Source organism: Melopsittacus undulatus, chromosome 8 (genome assembly GCF_012275295.1).
Source record: "Melopsittacus undulatus isolate bMelUnd1 chromosome 8, bMelUnd1.mat.Z, whole genome shotgun sequence".
Lineage (NCBI taxonomy): Eukaryota > Metazoa > Chordata > Aves > Psittaciformes > Psittaculidae > Melopsittacus > Melopsittacus undulatus.
In genome coordinates, this window is record NC_047534.1 from 37,172,195 (window position 1) to 37,194,218 (window position 22,024).

Sequence of the window (22,024 nt, forward strand, 5' to 3'; positions counted from 1 at the left end):
AAGAAAATACAATTTTTTTTACATTTTGACATATTTAACAAGGGTTTCTGAGGATTAGACATACAGGAAAGGAAACTAAGGGTTAAATCTAACGCAGCAGTTATTGAGAAAGGTCAGATGTTCTGGGTCTCCTAACAGCTAGGCAAAACCACAAGTGTTAGGAGCAGACCAGCTCTGAGTTCCGACTCCATCTTTCTGTCTTACCCACTGACAAACCTCATCACAAGTTGTATCTCATTTTCAGCCATCATGGAAAACAGTCCTTTTAACTTCCCCCTTGGTTTTATGTTTGTTTTTCTTTCAGTATATTATATCAAAGTTTAGCCAATACTTGCTGTGGTGTAGTTATCCATCATCAGTAACAACAAGCATGATGAGAAAATGAGAGGCTGTCCTTCCACGTCCAAGAGCTAGCGACTGCCTAGAAGCACCCAAGGCCACTAGTAGGTCAGCTGATGAGTATCACGGCTGCCAGGACCTATATGCAGTGTAGTCTCGTGCTGGTGCATAGGATGGGTAACCCTTGTTCTTTGGGTACGGTGGGTGCCGGGGAGTCATGTTCATGTAGTCACTCTGATGGTACAGATTCTTTTTAGATTTGTGCTGTGGGAAAAGGGTGAAGAGAAGTGTGAAAACATTTCTGCAATTAGTCTGTCCTGCCTGGGGTGAGCCCTTGAAAAGGGAAATGAGGAAGGGGAACAGGGATCCTTTGAACACAGTGGGGTTGAATATTAGTAAGACCTGAGAGAAGTTAGTAATGGATTTAATTAAGTTTTCCTTCTTTGAATTAACAAATCATCTCACCCAACTCTCATATTAACTACTGACAGTTCTGACCTTAGGTCCCGATTCAGGGAAGCAGACATACTTATTAGGCAGCCTCAGGTTTAAGTGCATTTACAGAAAAATTGGAACACATATTCTCATAAAATTATCTATGGAGTTTGCCCAACCTGCATATACATCTCCAGCTTATCTGCCAAGAGACTTGCAGTGTTAGTTTTCCAGGTAAAGGAATGTTGAAAATCAAGGATACAAACTGGTGCCTCTCAGCATCAATTCTCAGCTGTGAAGTGACTCAGCAGAAGCAATGCAGCCTGAACAGTGAAGGCTGTCCTCCTTTATTAGGCGGAAAAGAGAAATCAGCTAAACTCAAACAGAAGCAGGAAAAATCAGCCTAGGATATTTGTATCATGGTTTGCCTACCATTTACAGAAGTATCATGCAATGCCTTTATTGTTCTAAGCCTTCCTTTGAGGTGCAGAAGAATCAGAGCTGATGTTAATCTTTTACTTGTGTCACTATCTGAGCCTCAAAAATCTCATTTCCACTGTTGAATTCCTGCTCTATAATGTCCCTGTGAGACAAAGGAGGCATCATCTGTCTCAGAAATACAAGTAGCAGAAGACAGGTGAAATAATTTGCCTGTAATCATAGAGGAAGTTTGTGGCTACAGCAGCAGTTGAGCCTGTGACTGCTGCAGGCTGTGCATAAGGTTAGTGTTTCTGTGTAGCTGAAGGCTTTATTGATCAGGGGCTAGGTAAAGTGCTTCTTTGCTTTTTTATTAATACTGATTATACCTTCTTTTGTAAATCTCCTTTATACTGACATTTCCTTCTTAGGTACGTAAATATTTGCATATGCTGCAATATTCTTATGATGCTGCAGAATTGGAGGAGCTTTGTATTAGAAAATCTGGTGGTTGAGTTATGCTGTACATATAGAGTAGGGCAGTTACTATGAAATATTTTAAGGTTTTTTATATTAATCATATATATATGCAAGGTGTTCACTTTAAGTTACATCCTGTTTAAAGCATGCAATGCAGGTGATATATATATATCAGTAGATACAAAAGCTTTACTTGTACGTGCTCAACTCCATAATATATTATTATTTATTCACCTAAAAGGCAGTTTTGCATGGAAGAAAGACATTTTGCTAGCATAAATGAACGCTGGACTGTCACAGGATCAAAGACTGCTGCTTCTGGAGAGGAAAGCAGCTTTTCCCTCCAGGGAAGGCAGAACTGTATGTAAATAGACAAATCTTTAGCTGCTTTCAGGAACTCACATGAAACAGGCTTGCTGTGGCTGTCAAGTATCATATTTTAGGAGTATTTTTTTCACAATTCACAATGTCTTCTAGGCAGCTGTATTTATATTCAGCAACACACTAAATATATCCATGCTCAGAGTACATATTATCAGGATAATACCTCATGCAGAGATAACAGCAGGTAAAAACTGATGCAGTGAATGGCACACATCACAGTTCAGCCTTGTCACTCTTGCTGGGGGCAGACATGTTAGCAGCAAAGTGTGTAGCCATTAGGTACCAAATGAATATAGCAGAGAAAATGGTTCATATTGTAAGTGATGGATTTGAATCTACAGTGTCTCATCAGGCACAGCCACTGTAGCACAGCATTGTAATGCCATCAGCTGTTTGCTGTAATCCTCTCAACTCTCCTAGGAGTCAGCCTCCACAGTAAGGCACAAAGAAGGACCTGCCTCTGCATTTTCCTATGGCAATGCCCCATTTGATGTTTTCCATCAGAAATAACTATATATTGAACAAGCATATTTTTGTGAAACACTTAAGAGATCTCAAGATTCAACCAGCAGTGAGAGTGGCTTTCTGTACACACACATTTAACCTCTCAGGGACTCTGGGCCCTTTTTACAGGCTACCTCCTAAGGTACTGATAATTGCTATTTAATGACAAAGATACAGAAGGGCAGAATGCAAGGAACACAGCTCTCTATGATCATTGTTGAAGTCTTTTCCACATGGAGTAACTAGTGTAAATCAGCTCTGGGAGATCACAGTCCTAAGACTTGTCTAGGAAGATGTCCTTCTGCTGTCTCTCCATCACACCTCACTCTCTCTGTACTCCATCAGGCAGAACTGGATGTGGCCTGGGCCAGCCAACTCTCCAGAGAGGTTAGAAAGCAAAAATAATGAGCCATAAGACTGTCTCAGCTTTCTTAGAAAAGTACAGAGGCAGAGGAAGGACTACTGAGATTACAATGCTCCTATGCGCTTAGCAGCCAAGCTGCTAGAAATACCATATACTTGGGGGAATTGGTGGATAGGCACAAGGCATCAGTGCAGATGGCCTTGGGCCAGCTGATCATTCCCTAAGATACTTTTACTGTAGGTGAGCTCCTTCTCTCTGTCTAGGTTCAAAGGGTTTTTCCAGGAATGCTTGTAGTGCTAGATTTCCTTGACACAGACAATTGGCAGAGCTAGGGGCTGTGTCCCAGTATTGCTGGTGTGCTGGGCACTGGCAACATGATGGCATTACTATTAGCTTTAGCACTCTACTGCAGAGGCCTGACTGCCCACCTGGACAGCATCTGGTGTTTCAGCTCTTTTGGGGTGTGGCATGGGTGTGCACATATAACAGAGGTGAAGCACTGTGATCCTGAGGTGAGGGGTATCAGTGCATTTGTGGTAAGCACAGCCTGAAAAATGAACCAGGACAAAGAACACATAGAGTAAAGGAAAATAGTAGTTTCTTACCCAGTAGTTAACAAAAGCTGCGGTTATCAGCATACTGTAGAAAGCAAGAACTCCAGTCACTGCCCCCATAGTCCACAAAGGAATTGCAGACTGAGGCTCTTGTATTTTCATGGGTGTCTCTTTAAGGAAAAGAACAAAGAAAACCTTAAGTATGTGAAAGGAACCCCCCTCAATCTGCTTATTTACTCCTTGTTCCAATTAACTATTTGTATTAATCATCATCTAAGATGTCTTTGTCAGGACATCTGGAGCAGTAATGTAGTTTTACCAGGCAACCCAACTTATTTTTTTTAAGGAAACAAACTGCATTAAGCCATCATATAGGGAGTGTGTATAGGGAGGATACTGGCCTAGAGAGTTCTCAGCTTACCTTTCACATGAATGACCGTCCCGTTGCTCTTCTCGTTGTAGATGTATGGGGGTGGATACATGGCCTCAATTTTGCAGAAGTAAATGTCAGTTTGGTTGACACTCATATTCCAGAGATTGAAGATGACTTTGTCTTTATCATGAATCCCCTCGCAGTTGAATTCTTTATTTGAATTACTGCTAATTTTGGTCGTGTTCCACAAAAAAAAGCAAACTTCAACTGCTCTGTCTGTTCCTTTGTGCAGTGAAGCTCGAAACTCCTTCCCTGTTCCATTGTATGTGTAATTGCAGACTAGAGTTGCATTTTTGTGAGCTACAGTGAGCAAAGGACTCTGATCTACTAAAATCTTGTTTTCTGGAAGAGAGAGAAGAGAGTGAGAAAAACACTTATTTATAAAATACTGCATGAGATACAGAAACACTTCAGAGCCACACATCCTCCCATGCAGCTCATCTCCACAACTCGTCTCCTTTGCTGACACTTCCTACAGGGGTACATAACCACCAAGTTGCAGAAGCAGTTTCTCACAGGAGCTTTTATTGCTACAATTCCCCTTTAAATAAATAACTAGATAGTCACTAGGGGAGAGTGTGAAGTCAAGAGTGTTTTCTTCAGAATCAGAACACTGGTACAGAAAGTGGCCCATGTGATAAAGGTTTAACATCAGGGCTCAGAAGACTACTCTGCAATGTGTGTGCATGTGTATACATATAAGGCCACCTTAGTCTACCCTTTCCTTAGCAGGCAGTTTCCCAGGAGACATTATGGAGTGAAAATGCTGTGAATTAAACGCTTAGTTTAGCAGTCAGTTAAGAGAATATTATTTATACACTTGATTTTTAATCATATGACAGACTTGAAGAGTTTGCAGGTGGATTTGCTGAACCATTTCAAGGGTTTGGGCCTTGGACAATGAGCACTGAAAGCATGAACTGCTTGTCATTTTAATGTAAAATAAGTAATTTCTCTAGCTAGCAGCTGTAGTAGATTCTTAATCTCTCAAAGGACTCAGGAGCTGACTAATTTGATGCTGCATTGGCACTTAGCACTTGAATGGCCTGCAACAGAGCATCACATGAAGGTATAATTCAATTTGAATTGATCAGGCTAATACATAAACAGGAAATGTTTTCTGACATATAGACCTCTGTGCTACCACCTGCTAAACAATGAAACACTGAAAGGACTATGCAGAAAAACAACTTCTTCCAAGAAAAAAAAAACTGTACAAAGAAGGCCCAACTTTTCAAAAGGTGACCTGTAAGTGAGAGGAAGGGAGTTCTGGCTTTCAGGCTAGGAACTTGCCAGAACTAAGGACAGCCCTTTTGTGTGTGTATATGATTATGTAATTTTTCATACAAGCACAACTCACATGAGGTCTTAGTAGCCCCTTATAGATCCCTGAGAATTGCTGTGGTTGTGAGAATTACAATTGTATCTCTTGTCCTAAAAATCTGCTGCAAAAACTATATTCTTTCCCATGTGATGAAACTTAAGAAAAGGCTAGTAAAGGAAATGAATGGGAAGGAGGCCAGATCTAGAATGCCCAGAAAAGAAGTATTTCACCATGTTTAGCAATATTTAGGACCAGAAAGCTACATTTAGTGTGTTTATACCTACTCAAGAAGATGGAGTACCCCAGCCTTTTGTACAGGATACTCCTTTGGGATAGATGTGATCCAGGGAGTAAAGTAAACACAGAGATGCATGAGATGGCCAAGACTAGTGACAAGGTGTGGGCAGTAAAAACAACCCACTGCTAGCAGGTTCTCTAGTTATCACCCCAACCCATGAAACTGATGAAATTGTTCATTTTCTCACTGAAAGTCTTGTTTACCATCCTTTTCTACTCATGAGAGCAGGAAGTCATGAGACAGGGAATGCTCTACTGCCTCAGATTTATCAAAGAAAGACCGTAGCCTAATTTCCCTGTGTTTTTTTGTTCAACATAGTTAGCATGTGGGGTTGAGGAGGGTTCATTACAGCTCTGAACTCCCATGTTTGCAGGGAACCCAAACACTATGAAACTTCTTGTTTTGATGAAGGATGAGTATTTCCAGGCTTTCCAGCAGAAAAAAAGCACAGATCTTGGAATCCTGGAACTGAGCAGTAACCGAGTAATAACAAACAAGGCAGGTTTCTACTTGAGCTGCTGCCTGTGGTGAATTTTCATTGAAATTAAGACATTTCAACAAAACATTTCAGTTTCATCGAATCAGCATTTTCCAACAAAAGCTCTCACATAGACTTATAAGGCATGAGTAAGGGGAGGGGTGGGGGGAGGTTTGGATTCCACCCCTTTCAACAAGGTATTTCATCATATTTTTGTTGGACAGAAAATTGATCTTTTGCCTAAGTGGCAATGTACTTGTCTGCAATAGAACTGTTCTATCTTTAGCACAGCAGAATTCTACACATCTCACTCGAGACAGTTATTCTGGTTTGCACTGCAATAGTGCCCATCAGTACAACCCTGACTGAGACAGAAAATGTCTCTTCTGAAGGTGTATTCAGTCCCTGTGACAGAGTTTACAACCAGAATAGGCATCCTGGAACAGACACTTGCAGAAGCATTACACTTCAGAAAAATGCTTGCCTGTTTTTTGCTGCAAGTACTTATAGAAAACTAATGGATGTTTATTGCTCAGCCTGTTCAGAATTTCACTATGGCCAAAGGAAGGACAAAGTGCACTATAACCTCATCCCTGAGGACCACCTTCAGAAGTTATTTTAGACTCATCTGCAGACCTCAACATCTGCCTGTCACCTTTTGCTGTTGTCAGCTAATGTGGATTCCTGATGTTTAGTGCCTAGCTTCATGCCTTGAGATCCACTATTTAACTACAGCTTTGGGCTGTTTATGTCCCTGTCATAATACTGTGCTGATTTGCAGCCAGTCTCTTTTGATACACCTACCTAAAATAGTAAGCTCTTTCAACTTATTTCCACCTCTTGGGTTTTTGGTCTGGTCTGCTTGCCTTGACGTGCAGGCTGTGTGTTGATAACCTGTTCCTGTGCTGCTGATGTTGGGATGTAGCATGGCCCAGCACTGGGGAAAAGTGTACTTGTGAAGACTTTAAATGAAGACTGCTCCTACATGCTTTAAGCTCAGCACTCAACTCTGTTTTCACAGAGTGGCTCTACTATTTCAAGTCTAAATTGATTGAGGAAGATCTTTTGGGTTTAATTTGTAGGAACTAATTAGCACCACAGGAATCAGTTGGGCTGCAATGCCAGCAGGGGCAAGGCAGGCTTATCCCACACAGGAGTGTTGGACTGGTCTGCTTCCTCCTCCAGGCTTGGGTTTTTTTTGAATTGGAGAAAGTAAATCATGCCAAAATGTGAATTAGTTTCACGGATAAGACAAAGTAAGACCAGACATCCCCTACTTCACTTGTGATCTGAATAGGATTTGATTATATTCTTAGTTGGATCTGGACCATTCTGAGCAAAGATGGGCTGAGACTGCTTTTGCCTACGTATTTTTTCTTGTATCACTTTGGGTTTATTAAAATGGTGAAACTCTGAAACATCTAGTACGTGTTTCCATTGGTGTATGTTTTCCCCTAAATAGTGCTATGATTGCCATTTCCAGAGCTGTGTTCAGTCATGCTGCATAGTAATAAATATCTGTATCTTGGCCTTACCCAGCCAAGAAGATGGCACTTATGAAAAATCATTGTTAGTTTCAAAAAGCTGTGAAGTCTAAAACTGTAAAATCATTTAAGTCAGTGTACACAGGCTACAAGTTTCCCAGGATCGTACGATTTGTATGCAATGGTATGTGAGATCTCAAAATGTTTGCTAAGCTTTTTATACCTCATTTGTCATGCTGGACATGTGAGGAGGTTTTGCATCATGAGAAAAAAGTGCCATCCACAGATAATATCCATAAAATTCTAATCCTTAATCATGGACCCCTGACACAAGCAAAACTTCATTGACTGTTTTTCTTCCTTTTTTGTTTGCCAAGAGAGTGAAATAGAATTGACAAAGTACGGAAAATAACTATTTTGAGGGTTTTTTTTCCAGAACTTTCTGTGAATCATCATCAGCTATTGGAAAAAATATTCTGCTAAAAATATTTTGTACTCTCCTTTCTTTCTTTTCCATGCCAATTGACTTCAAGGAGCTTTTTGCCAGAGCCAGGAATCTGCAATAAATTGGGATTTCTATAAGTAAAGTAAAAGAAAGGCCACATGAGTTGCTGGGGTGGTAGGGGAAAACCTGAAAGGAGTTAATTTAATCCACAAACAGAAAGACACACTGCTGTGCTATAAACAAAGGTATTCCAGCTTTGCTGATGCTGGTCTGTTGAGCAATTACTTTAACTTCTTTTTCCCAGGTATGTGGATCTTTCTCTTTTACTTCACTTTTTCGTCACCCAGCTATGTGTATAATGTGCAGCTGGAGGGAGCTTCCCCTTGTAGCCATTACAGATTTGTTTTCTGCTAATCTTTCCTACACTGGTGAGAGTACTGCAGGAAACGTAGTACTACACAAAGCCCAGTTGACACTTGTTGCAAACTGACAAGAAAAAACCTGGTGTGAACACAGGGGGTTTCTTGTCAGTTTGTGATTTTGGGTTTTTTTTTAACAAGAATTGGTTGATGTCACCTTAATCTTGGCTAACCTCACCTCATACCTCTTCTGCATGCTGGTAACATTAGTGGGTTAGGGGTTGATTTTAACACCCAGAGACCATAAACCAGAAGGTTATGTGGGCAGAAAAATGATGAGGTAGTTTGTGATACACTGCAGTGGGAACCCACTGACACTACTAATTTCACAAAATTCATGGGACTGGCAACTAGATCTACCTGCCTCTCTTACAGGCACTAGCAAGCCTGTAATTATTTAGCCAACAAAAAAGGAGACAGGTCCAACTGTTTAACTCATTGCTGATACTTGTCCCTGCCTGGAATCAGTTTCTTCTCTGACAACTAGGGGCCCATTGGAAATAATTATAATGTTGCAAACACAGAATTATAAACATGGGAAAAGAAGAAGAAACAAAAAGCCTAAGAACTCTTAAAGGAATGTAGATCATGGTGTCATGCAAATTACAATGTCTTCACTGAGGAAAAGAATTATAGAACAGTAAGGGAGAAATAAGGAAAAACCAAATTCAATTCTACCTCTCGTATCAGAAAAAGCAAACCTTTAAAGATGCTCTATATGTGAAAAGTTTTGTACTGGAAAACAAATTTTTGTTCCTATCTGTAACTTCCCTCTAAAATGCAAGACACTGATATTTGGAGAACACCCAATAATAACAGTTTGCAGGCCAGTGGTTTAAAAAATTGTCTGTCTCGAGATTATCCTAGAAAAGCCATCATCTCTTGCCTTGCTTTGCATTTTGATGTACCCCTTGGAAAGACTTGTTAACTCTGAACATACGAACACTGCATCATCAAGACAACAGCAAGGCAAAATACCCTCAGCCACCACAAATGAAGATTCAGAAAATTCACTAAGACTTAGGATTTCAAAATCACAAATAGATATTTTATGTTGTTAAAGATCTTCTCAGAAAGAAGCGTGAATAACAATAAACTTCTAAATAGCACACAAAGCAATCCCCGTCCTGCCAGTTTTGAGCTCACTAAAGCAGCTCCGTTTTTGGTCCTTTTATTTTCTAGTTCTGTGAGGTTGTGGGTGGGCTCAGCTCTACAGCCCATCACACCAAGCTGGGCCATAGTGGGCCTTGGAGCTTTGCACGTAAGACTTGGGGGTGGTGGAGAGGCTAACCCAAGAAAGTCACTGGCACCAGGTATGCTCAACCTCCATGCCCCCAAAGAGAAGGCACTTGTGAGCAAAATCTGTAAACCTGGGGAAAGGTGAAATAAACCCTCCTCTATCTATGCATGCAATTCTCAAATGCATCTAAAGACAAATCAAATTAAAAGAAATGTCTTGGATCCTATCTTGCAAGGATACTTGTGGCAGGAAAAAAATTAGCTTCTTAGTAATATCAAGTTGCTCCGTATGCAGTCTTCACAGCATGCTTTGTCTGTTCCCTTTCATCCAAACACAGACTGATTTCTGCAGATCAGTTCAAAGCTATTCTACTCCTTTTCTCCCCTGATCATCACAATGAGGAAAATCAGTGGATAGGATTGAAATGGGGGGATGGGGGGGGGTGTTGTTACCTGTTACATCAGCAGTGGGGATGAAGCAGAGCACCACGAGGATCCCCAGGAGCATGGTGCTAACGGTGGGCCCGATGCTTTGTCCCCACCCCCTCCAGGCACTGTCAGGTCTCCCAGGACCCTGTACCACCAGCCCTCCTTCCCTGTGGGGCCAGGCTGCACCCTCCGTTGCTCCGTTGCACCCTTCTCTCCTCCTCCCTCTGCAGCACATGATACACAGCCAAGTGAAACCGCTGTAGTTGGACCACTTGAACAGGAAGTTAAATTGTTTGATGATTTTAGGATGTTGCCTCTGAAAAGCTCAGTAACACCTGAAAGTCAGTGGAAGCCCGCATTTCAAAATAGGGACTCTTGTCCCTGTATTGCAGGATGCGTGCTTGTGTTTGGGGCTCTGCAGGGTTGCTCCTGTCAGGGAGAAATGGACTTCCCTAGAGGTGCGGTGCTGCTTTTTTACCAATAGCACATACAGATATATGCTGTTCCATCATCACAGTAGATGCAAACAGCAGTTTTTAAGTTCCTGGTGGCCAAACTTGGTTCCTCAGTAAGCTGTGTGCTCAAGAAGCTCCATCTGTCCTCACTCCCAGGAGCAGAAACCTTCCTCTCTTGGCCTGCCAGCTTGCTTCTGTCTGCCTTCCCAGCCCCTGGGAACACTGACATATTTTGGCAGTATATAATCTGTTTGTTCATTTTCATTTTTCTGTATCTGCTGCCTGTCTAAATGCAGACCAAACAGTGCAAGAAATAATGATCTGGCATATCTCCCCATTTGAAAAAAAATCCCAAGTCATAAATGAGCATAACTGTAATCCCATTGACATCTAAATAATGGCAGCATAGAACAGACACACTTCTCAGTCAGTGCTTTCATTAGAGATCTTCTTATTTGAAGTTTTTCTCTTTGACTCACTTGATAACTGCTCACTTCTCTTTGCCCTGCAAGCTCAATGTCACCTCTCCCCTTAAAACTGCAGGATTCTGAGAGCCAGTTAATGGCATTTATAACTGTGAGGAATTCTGCTCAGTAACTATTTATTTTTGTCCACCAAAGTAGAACTATTGAACTGCATCAATGCCTATCATTATCTGTGATTTATCTGAGAGTGTTTAGGAGGAAGACTTTCAAGGAAACTGGGCTGTTGCAGAAATGGATGAAGACCCTTGACTGTTTTTCCTTTTCCCTTAGTATCTGAGGTCCTCAGGCCATGTTTCATCAGAAATTTCATATGCAATCAAGGGGCAGCTTAGCTGGTGTATTCATTGGCAACCGAGGAGTTTTAATAATATTCTTTTGTTTTGTAGTTGGTGTAAACTGCCTGAAATACTAAAAGTCTGGGAATTTCCTTGTACTTAAAAAAATAAAATAAAAATAATAGCTAGATTCTCTCTTTCTTAGCCCATTTTTGTGGCTTTTAAATAACCTTTTGAGTCATATAAGTGTACCTGCAGTTATCAATGAAATAGTCTCAGTCTAATTTGAAGTGCGAATCCCCCAACAAAGTTACAAAATTCAGTATCTTTTTACTGAACTGCACTGTCTTGGAACTGAAAACCACTGTTGTTACATCTTCTGGCTCAGGTAACTGAACCTACACAATGTTTATTGAGCCTGCTGCACATTTCTGCAGCTTGGCTGTCAGATCTTCTGTATTTGGGATACAGATTCAAAATGCACAGAGAGTACATTCTCCCCTCATCACAGAATTATCAGAGTATACTGCAGGGAGTGCTGCTGCCATTCATTTTACTGGCTTATGTTGTCAAAGGGACACCATTCAGATGGAAACCTGATTGTGGAAACAGTTGTGTAGGAAGAGACTACTCTACGAATGTCACTAACAAAACCCAAGAGTGAACAGTGCGTGTTCTCTTCAGTGTGGCCATGAACTCATTTATTCCCTTCCATCCCTTATTGCTCCTCATGTGCCTCTCCCATGCTGAGGTCAGGCCAAGGTATTTTTTGCAAACAGGGGCTGGACTGGTGGAGTAGAGGAGAGGGGAGAGGGGACACTGAGAAATTATCCACTATGGCCCTGGAGACCAGCCTGTGAGGTATTGTTTCTGTCTGTGCTGATGAACAATGGTACCAGTATTTCCCATTCCAGAGCCTCTGATCCTTCAGTTATGATTTTAGTTTTGCCTAATGGTTTCTTTTTTGATCCCTGGAGTAAGGAAGGGCATTCTGCCCTTCTCCCCACACCCAAAATAGCTCTTGGCTCATCTGCCCTTCTTGGTTTTCTAGGATTCTAAAAGGATACAAATCATCCCTGTGTTCCCAAGGGTATGGCTTCTTTCCTTCTCCAAATCGCAGCTCTTCTCTAACGTAAACAGTTCATTTCCGATCACTGAGATATTTGACTTTGTCATTTCACATGTATGATCTTCTGTTGCCAAAGTTATCATGAGGGTAGGGGAAGGAGATATTAAGTGCAAGCTGTCATGCACTTACAACAAACCACATAAATGTTTAGCCCAATGTGCCCTCATTCTAAATTTTTCATTATTCTCCCACCTTTCTAAGTATTTTCTATACCCTGAGCATTACCTGAGGGTGTTCTGCAATACCATTAATTGAGGCACCATTCACTTCTTATCTCATTTTCCATTCAGAGATCAGTCTGTGTGTATGCTGGCAGACAGGCTGTGCTTGTTGTCACAGCACTGGAAATCTAGACTAAGGTTATAATTTCAGTGGAGCTAGAGCTGTGAGAGCACTGAAAGAGCTAAAGATGCAGTTTGGCCATGTTTGGGAAAAAGGTTTCCATCCCACCACAAAATGGCTGAAATTGCAGTCCAAGAGAAGTAGATAAGAGGTTTGTAAATGGGTTTTCAGAGTACGCAAGAATCTAGAATATGGGCTATTTACTCATGATAGTATGTAAATAAAGAAACACTCCAGGTATTTGACCTTTTTGAGCTTTTCATGTCTACTGTTAGGAAACCAAGTACTGACAGGACCTATGCCCTGAGTTTTAGAGAAGTGCTGATATGATCTAGTATGGTTTCTCAGAGGATTATCCGAAGATCTTTAAAATAGTCCAAAGAAATTCCAAGCAGGCTGCCAGTTTGCCTTTATGTTGAAGAATGAGGAAGTAATGACCCACATATCCTGAGCCAAGCACTCAGCTGATAAAGTCAAGAAAGAGATTCCAAATTTGTTACAATTAAAGAAGTGGATTGTTTAGATTGTTTAGATTGAACTCCCTTCAATCACTGGAAGTTGTACAGTGCCATAATTGTTCCCAGCACATATTCTTGTTCTCAGGCAAATAAAAAAGTACATGCATAAGAAGAGTAATTGCAACAATATACTATCATTCACTTGTTCCTGAGAAGTTCAGTCTAATGGGAGGAGAGTTCTTTCTAACTAGAGAGACAATGAATGATCGTCTTATTCATCCCCTACTGTGTCTAGTAAGCTAACCCTAAAGAGTTATGTTGCATTTGTCATCCAAAGCACAATCTGAAGTTACATACTGTTATCCCTACTTTACATATGGGGAATGGAATCACAGCAAGGTGAAGAGACATGCCCGAGGACATACCTCAGGTTAATGAGGGACCACTACAAGTAGCCCTATGCTCTTTAGTTTTCAAGGTCTGATTGGCTTTCTGACAGCCTCTGTCCTATGTTGTCATTTCCCTTACATGCCCATGAATTTTCAACATGTTGTGAGTCTTTCTACACCCTTCTTTCTGTAAATCCAAATGCCTTCATTCCACAAGTAGAACCATCACACTTAGAAGGGAAAGTTAATATACTCCTTCAGAGGCAAATTTCAGTTGGTTTTCTGTGCCTTAAAATATTACAACTGATGTGTGGTATGAAGAAACCTTCCAGGGCCAGAGCTTAATAGGACATGTCATAGTGGAAAGGGAGATTTCTCTTTTGAAAAGATGTGAAATCTTGTTTCCAGCCCTCAAGATAGCAGCCCATAAATGTGTCACTAATATAAGACTAAGCGCTACCATCAAACACATATAAATTTGAGAGAGAGCTTGAGGGAATCCTTCCCTATTTGGGGAAAGAAATGTTTTCCTGACAGGCTGATTATTTTTAATGCCAATAGCTGAAAGCTGTTCGTTAGTGTTTGTTGGGAAAGGGGCAGGAGTTCACACATGTACATTCCTGGCTCTTTTCAGGTTAAAAATACCATCCAAGTTTCAAATATGTAACCATTTCTTCTGGCTATACCTGTTCCTGGTTTGGGCTGTTAGAACAAGTCCCAGGGCAGGTGGTTTAATGGGTGAAGAGGGAATGGCTCAAAGCTGCAGGTTTAATTCCATCTATCATCTGCCTGTAATATGACATATGGCTGCATTAGGGGTCACATGTTTAGGTAGGAACACCTGAAATGAACAGGTGAGCATGTATCTGCTAAATGTTCTGTGATAAAAGAGTTTTGAGATTAAGGTTAGAGGCAGAATGATTTCTCTTAGCCGTGTTATCTGCTTTTTGCTTCTCTTGGGAAGAAGAGGTGAGCGCGACGCCTGCATACTACTACTGCATTTGACAAAATTGCTCTAGTTTACTTCAGCTGAGACCTGATGCTTGGGACTGGTAGAGCAAAGAGACGCTGGAAAAATTATTCTTGGCTCTTAGCCTGTTTTAGAGCTGCTTCCAGGAGCTGGAGGGACTTGGGATATTTCTTCCAATTCTGCACTGAATGATAGGCCATTGATCCACCCTTCCTAAGGAGGGGGTATGGGAAAGCTGGAAAATAACCAGTAAAGATGTGAAGGATATGGCAACAAAGCAGTGTTGTCCTGTATATGAATATCTCTTTAAGATGAAGAGAATTTCTTTCCATCTCCTTTATACTGCTGAAAACAAAAGATTCGAACAAGCACTGCAGGAATATTGCAAGCAAATCTCCTGAAGAAATCAAAGCCTAGAATTCTTCAGCAGACAAATTCAGAGTTCAGCTTTGTGCAAAAAGGCAGCTTCCAGACCTGGCTGCCTACAGCTTGTTCAGAGAAGTTGCATAGATCCCTAAACGTCAATAACAACATTTGTACCTGCTAAGGCTGTGTTTTGATATCTGAGGGCAAGGTGGATTTGTCACAGGTACTGCAAGTTGCAAGGGTCTGTAGAGGGCTGCTGGGGGAGGAAGGCTTTCTGGAGCTGGTGGAGCAGCAGTCATACAGCAGGAGTCCAAGCCTGGGAGGTACACGTGCAACAAAATCTGCCTGGAGTTGGCTGGTCTGTCAACTGTGCCAGCATTTCCTTTTGGAGAGAAATAATTGACCAACATCATTGCTGCCAAAAGCAGCACGTGAACAGCAGGGATAATCAGGAAACCAGAGCCCTGGGGTGAAATACGAATGAAATCAAACTGGCTCTGTGTACAATTGAGTCACTTGGCAAATGTTACTCGTAGTAAGGGAATGCTGTAGCTGGGGTTTCCAGGGAATTGTCTGCATTGCCTTTATTTGTAAAAGAGCAAACTACATAGCCTGTATTTATGGGTAAAGCCTTAGCTAGAGAAAACACTTCCACTTGGTTCAGCAGAAACAGGACAGCCCAGGCTCAGCTCAGATTATAAGGTTTAAGACTGTCATGATCAGGTCTATTTTTAAAAGCTTTAACTCTTTCACTCCCCATTGTTGTGTTAGTGTTTGTCTCACCCAAATGCTACATTTTATAGAGATGGTACTGGTGCTACCAGCATGGTACATGTATGGTGAAGCACCATCCATTTACAGCTCTTCCCATTTACACAAACTTGGAAGGAAGCATTACTCATGTTTATGAACAATTGAAACTAGAATAGAGTACTCCATACAATGAGAGTGCCTTTGAGGAAGTGTTGGAGGGGGGCTGCTCAGTGACCTTGCTCATACAATGGAATATATTCCTGATTACTTCATTATGAGTAGCACTCAAAGGAAATAATTATTTTGGTAGACACTAATGCAATCTAACTTGTAGGATAAGCATTTCCAAGTTACTCCTTTCCCTGAAGACAGTGGCTTCTTTACGCCTAGGCAAACCTAACTTATGTCCAAATTCAACAACTTTCTGCCTAAGAAGTGCCCTATTCTTAGACTGTGGTGTTGCCAACGTTAGCCCACGGAGTTGTTTTCTGCCAAAATACTATGAGAAACAGGCTTTTCATTGTATTTCTGCCACTTCAAAAAAAGTACTGAGTCATAGCACACTGGAAATATTTATACTGGACTGCATAGGAAAACATCATAAATATATTAGAGTTTAAAATATTTCCATACAGGAACTAGGGACCAAAATTCCTGATTCTTAACTGTGAAAAGCACCTAAAACAGGAAGAAGCCCTTTTCAAATCACAGTAGGAAGCATCTGCTTACTCATTTGGATATGCATGTGAATAGTGACAAGTACTTACTAGTTTTATAATGGATCTTTTCTTAGGAAAAAAATCCTGCTTTTATTCAACATGTCAACATTGCTTTAAACTATTCCTTTAAATGGGAAATTGAAAATAACCATTTTACTGTTTACAGCCTTGGTGTGTTCAGAGGATAGGACTCCTTGCTAGTTTAAAGAGAAGGAGAAAAAAATCATCTGGTTTATTAGGAGTCACATCTGGACAAGAGGCAGAACAAATTTCTGTGCTTTATTTCAGAGTTGTCCACTCTGTATACACATGCAAGCCATGAAGTCCAACAAGGAGCCACTGAATACTTATGTGTCTCCCCTAATTTATCTTAGGACATGGAGCCAACAAGTATTGGTACCACAGACATGCCAATGGCATGTAATGGCACAGGATTATCCCTCATCATATGAACCAACAGGCATATCACATGGCTGCCCTGCATGGCCATCACTAAAAGGCTCACAGTAGACAGCAGACTGCAGATTGGCTGTATTGTTCTTATAGGCTAAAACTCTCCCTTAAACCAAAAATTATCCCTAAACTGACCAATAACCCAACACCATGTGCTAGAACTACCTAGGAAACTTGTATCCAAGCCAACAGATAACTGTAAGGATTAGAAAGCTAGGTATATGGGCTTCCACTTTGCATTGCTGCTGTCTCATATACGTATGGATTCCTTTCTAATAAAACCAGCATAATCTCTTCTTCTTCTATACACAAAGCCTGACCCTGAAGCAGTCCTTCTACATGTTGCTTATTGCAGCTGTCTGGATAATCTTTCAGATTATATTAAAATACAATCAAATTTTAATACCTCACTAAGCTTTGCAGGTTATTAAAAGCAATGTCAACTCTGATTTTGCTGACTTCAGGACAGCCTGAGAGTTTATAAGAATTAAAGTATATCTTTGTAGCCAAGTCTGCTAAGGTTTTATGATAACGTTGGAGTTCATGATTAAATTTGTGAGCTTTTACTTTCATGCCTTACGAACATGAAGTTTTCATGTGCCAGTTTTCCTGGGCTTCAGCAGATTATTGTTGATGACTCAATAGCCTTAATTCTACATCTTCAGGTACTTGCGTATGGTTTGTACTAAGAAATATTCTTACAAGCCTCCAAAACATTATGAGGCATTTCAAGAAGGCAGTCATTAATTCAACCCTTCTTTCATAATTTGAAGTAATTCTGTCAATTTTTTTTACAAACCAAATTATTCTGTATAACACTTTGTCTGTTCAGTCAAATGTCTCTTAGTTCGTACTAGTCTAATTTCTGTGATTAGTTGCATGTGGGTTTTGTGTTATATGTGATATCCTTGGAGGTTTTCACAGAGCAGCCCTGCAGGATAATAGACAAATTAGTAAACAGCAGAATTTTGGAAGCCAGAAGGAAATGATCTGTGAATTTTCTCATTATTAGATCTCACTCCTGGTTTCCAGGGGTCATGTTTATTAAGCTGTTAGATTAACAATTTATTTGTGAGTCCTAAACATTTTGTAAGCAATTTTTAACACAGATTAATATTAATCTGGAAGATCATCATACAGGGGCATTATTATCTATTCAGTAACTGATATATGTCCATCATTATTCTCCTATTCTAAGAGTTTTAGTCTCTCTGTTAGAAAAGATGGCATGTGAATTAGCTCACCAGCCACATACCCTCAGGAGTAAAAAATAAATTGGGTATTTTCAAAGACATTGGTCTGCAAAAGACTCATCAATTGAAATGTATTTGTATAATCTGTTTGGTGAATATTTACAATTAATCCTGCAAACACAGAAGTCAGAATTATGTGATGGTCAAGTCACAAGTTAGAAAAAATGGACTAAATAAACAAATCACTTATTACCATAAACAATTAGTTTCTCTCTGGGTCTGGGAAAATTACTTTGCACTAAAGAAGCTGGTAGAAATAGATTCCTTTTTTTCTGAATATTGAGAGGGTATTTACAGCGTGAATGCAGCAAACTCAAATAAAAAAGGTAAATATCTTTGATTCTATCTGGGAAATCATTTGAAAGAAGCACGATCTCTAGTAGTATTGCAGTGATGGGAAAGGAGTGTTTAGCTCTTTATTTGACCTGTACTGAAGGAGAAGTGCAACCTTCCTTTTCAGTCTTTCTACTTGATTGTCTTGTAAAGAGGTTTAACTGACATCATGGCTTTGATATTTCAGAATCTGCTCTTGGCTCTTCCCTTCATCCCTGGGGATAGGTTATGCTAGTTTTCATTTGCTCATTAACTTAAAATAATGGTTGAACCTATGCTAATATCAAAGCACTAGAGTCAACATCAGTTCTGGACAAGCAGAAGCCTACAAAGGTATTGAGGGCAAGAGACAGCACAGCAGCACTTGAATTCTTGGTGCAGCCTGGCTGTAAACACTAGCAGGAAGTGAGAAGAGCACATACTGTACGCAAGCTGGGCATGAACAGGCAGTCTAAAATGGAGTATATTGCTCAGCTGTCATCAGCTGAAATGATAAATTATTGTTTTAAGACAGCAGTATAGATTTCAAAACATAAGGAACAATTCCACAGTCAAGATCCAGGTTGCATTCATGCTAGGAATGCTTGCAGCTTGCTGTTCCATCCACTGAAGGAGAGCAGTGGCTGTGGGGTAGTCAGCTGGGAGGGAGCAAACCATCTGGGGCCCAGGTGCTGTGGCTGGGTATGTTAGAGTTCCACAAAACTCAGCTCATACTCGTCCCTTCCAAACAGCACCAGCCTCTGCCAATCTGCTCAACTGGGAAACCTCTTCTGTTGCTGAGTAGCACTTGAGCTCATTGCGTCTTGCTGAGAATAATATAACTCTCATGGATCTAGGGAGCTATAGGCTCTCATACCAAAATCCATAGCTTGACAGAGCTCTTTACTTAGCTACTATCTGCCTGCTCTGCAGGGTATTCCTTTGTCCATCCTTCCACCTACACTAGGGACAGTTTCTTCCAGAGCCTATTTTCACATGGCAGCAGAGTCACCCCATGTATATTTCCTTGACCAGAAACATTCCAGTTTGTCTGACTATGAATATATTAATGTACAAAACACAGTATGACATTTGCTGCTTTCAAAAAAAGGCCAGCATTTGGGCACAATTTGACTAGACTGAAATCCTGGCCTCAGAAAAATCAATGTGAGTTTTGCCATGGATTTCACTGGGCTAAGATTTTGTACTAGCTTATTTTCTGACCTACTGAATTTTGTTTAGCTGGTAAACCTGGGCTGGGGACCATGTAAGAAGACCGTCTACCCACAGTTTGATTTCTGTATCCTGATCAGAAATGTTAAAAAGCTTTTTTGCCTTTATTTATTTCTTTTCTTCTTGGAGTAACTAGCTAATCCTGCTTCTAGCTCTGGGCAGAATATGAAAGCAAGGCAAGAGATGTATGTGTTCTCCACTTAATGTAAAGCTGCAAATTTTAACTTTACATTTACGCTCCCTAATGTCTGCAGATGCTCAGGCTGTGGTATGCTTATGTGGTTACATCACATTTTAGGAAGTGATGCTGGAAGGATGTAGATTAACTTGTTGATTTATTTCATTTGTGGTTGTTCCGTCAGCATCACCATTGTTCAAGTGAGACAGACACAGGTTGCATTTTGATGACTTTCAGACATACAATTTCATTCGTAGGTGTAGGAACCAACTGAAAGTCTTGAGATCAGTTTCTAATCCAAACCAGTTCAGAACTTGAAAACCATGCCAAGTTTGGCTCTTGAAAGTGTAAGGCCTAAACCCTTCTGAGTGTGCCCTCTCACCACAGAGCACATGCACAAGTCTTCTGTAGTTGGTCACCTACATTTCCAAAGCCATCTTTGCTATTAGGTAGCGAATGTGCTCAAATAGAATACAATTTCAGAAGATATGGTTGTGCTACACTCTGGGCAGTTGGCAGTGGTAATTTATACCTGGGTATATGTACTTTAAGGGGTGTAGCTAAAACCCCATGGAGACTCTTGTATGTTTCCCAGGGAGACCAAATGCCTCAGGGTGATGCAGTAATCTGTCTCTCTAGCATCTGTGAAAACCCTGATGACACAGGACTGTTTTCTCCCACTAGGGACTAGAAGCACAAGAGACTTTAACAGCAGGAGATGCTGCCAATTTCTGAACACTTTCACAAAGCTCTCTTGCACCTTGAACCAGATACCACGCACAGATAAGAAAGCTTGAGAGGTATCTGCACTGTAATGAAGTCTGGCAGAAAATATCTCTACAATAATGCTGAAGAAACAGGCGGCTGAGAGCTCTTCTTGCTGTATAGTTGAAATGCTGGCCTTGTGATCAAAATAATAAAAGCAATGAAGGTCTTATTTTCAGAGGAGCTAACAGCTTCCAGCTTCCATGGCCTTCCTTTAGAAATGGAAGGAGAAGGAGGACAGCAAAATAAAGAGTATAGACCTAAAGAAGGCACATTTTAAAATGTCCAGAACTTTGTTTGGGAAGGCCCTGCTCTGGGCAGATATAAGGAAAAAGCTGCTCATAAAGAGAAGATGGAGTTGAGAAACTAGAGGATTACTGAGGATGAGCATACAAACATGGCACCAGCATATACAGTTGATCGCAAAAGAGCACAAAACGAGGTAACATGAGCAAATTCCCTAAAGTAACAAGAAGCACTTCTGCAGGTGCACTCAGTCAAACAAATCCCAGGGAAATGGTTTATTACTGAAGAGAAAGAGGAAACACTGCTATGATAGTCATGTGCTGGTTGTTTCAGGGGCTTCAGGAGTCAGCTGCTGGCAGGTAACCAGTACAGCCAACACCACAGCAAAGCAGCATGATCTGCACCTAGGGTAAGGAGAGAATGGGTTTGAAAGGGGATAAAGAAGCCGACTATAAAAAAAAATTAACTGGCGTTGATGAATTATAGACAAGAATAGTTGGAGAACTACCTGATGTAATTTCAGAACCACTTGCGGTTCCCTCAAGAAAGGTGAGATATGAAAAAAGGGAAGAGGGCAAATGTAACACTTCTTTCTAAAAAAGAGAGAAAGAAAAGTCAGAGCATTATAGAGAGATAAGCTTTGCAAAAAATACGGGAAAAATTACACAAGCCATTATTCATAAGTACCTAGAGGAAAAAAAATAACATGGCTTTCTGAAGAACAGACTGTGTCAAACCATCTAATTTCATTATTTGATGAGGTAATCCTTACCATGCTGACAGGGAGAAGCAGTAAGTGCCATATATCTTGATTTTCATAAGGCTTTTGGCAAAGATTTATGTAAGCAAGGAAGAGAAATATGGCCAGATGAAAAGTAAGTATCAAACTGATTGGAAACAAGGCTCAGTAGTTACAATTTGCTGTCAAAATAGGAAGATAAACTGAGCTCCTCAGTTCTGAGTTCCCCAGGAGTCTGTTCTGGCCTGGCACTGTTCATTACTTTCATTAATAACTTGGATGATGAATAGAGTCTGCTTTTCAAATCTCCACATAGCCCTGGATGGGAGGGACTGCAGGCATGTTGGGGGATAGGATTCAAATGGTAAAAACTGAACAAACTGTAGGACTGTTCTTACGCAAAGTGTAAAGTACGAGGTTCATTAGCCATACAGATACAGTCTGTAGTGTTAGTATGCAGTGAGAAGAAGAAAAAATC

The 22,024-nt window shown here is 40.7% G+C and overlaps 1 protein-coding gene across 1 annotated transcript; it reads right to left on the bottom strand.

The window, feature by feature from the left end:
- Nucleotides 1-462: 462 nt before the first annotated feature.
- On the bottom strand, nt 463-10,105 carry CD28 (CD28 molecule). The gene is made up of 4 exons (XM_005144664.2): nt 10,051-10,105; nt 3,899-4,252; nt 3,529-3,647; nt 463-603 (listed from the first exon to the last, which is right to left on the bottom strand). The coding sequence occupies exons 1-4, from the start codon at nt 10,103-10,105 to the stop codon at nt 463-465; spliced, it is 669 nt and encodes a 222-aa protein (XP_005144721.1).
- Between the last annotated feature and the right edge of the window lie 11,919 nt (nt 10,106-22,024).

Coding starts and splice junctions, on each gene's coding strand:
- CD28 (XM_005144664.2), bottom strand. CDS start 10,105: ATGCTCCTGGGGATCCTCGTGGTGCTCTGCTTCATCCCCACTGCTGAT. Junction 4,253..10,050: donor CCCCACTGCTGATGTAACAG/GTAACAACACCC, acceptor TCTCTCTTCCAG/AAAACAAGATTTTAGTAGAT. Junction 604..3,528: donor CAGCTTTTGTTAACTACTGG/GTAAGAAACTAC, acceptor CTTTTCCCACAG/CACAAATCTAAAAAGAATCT.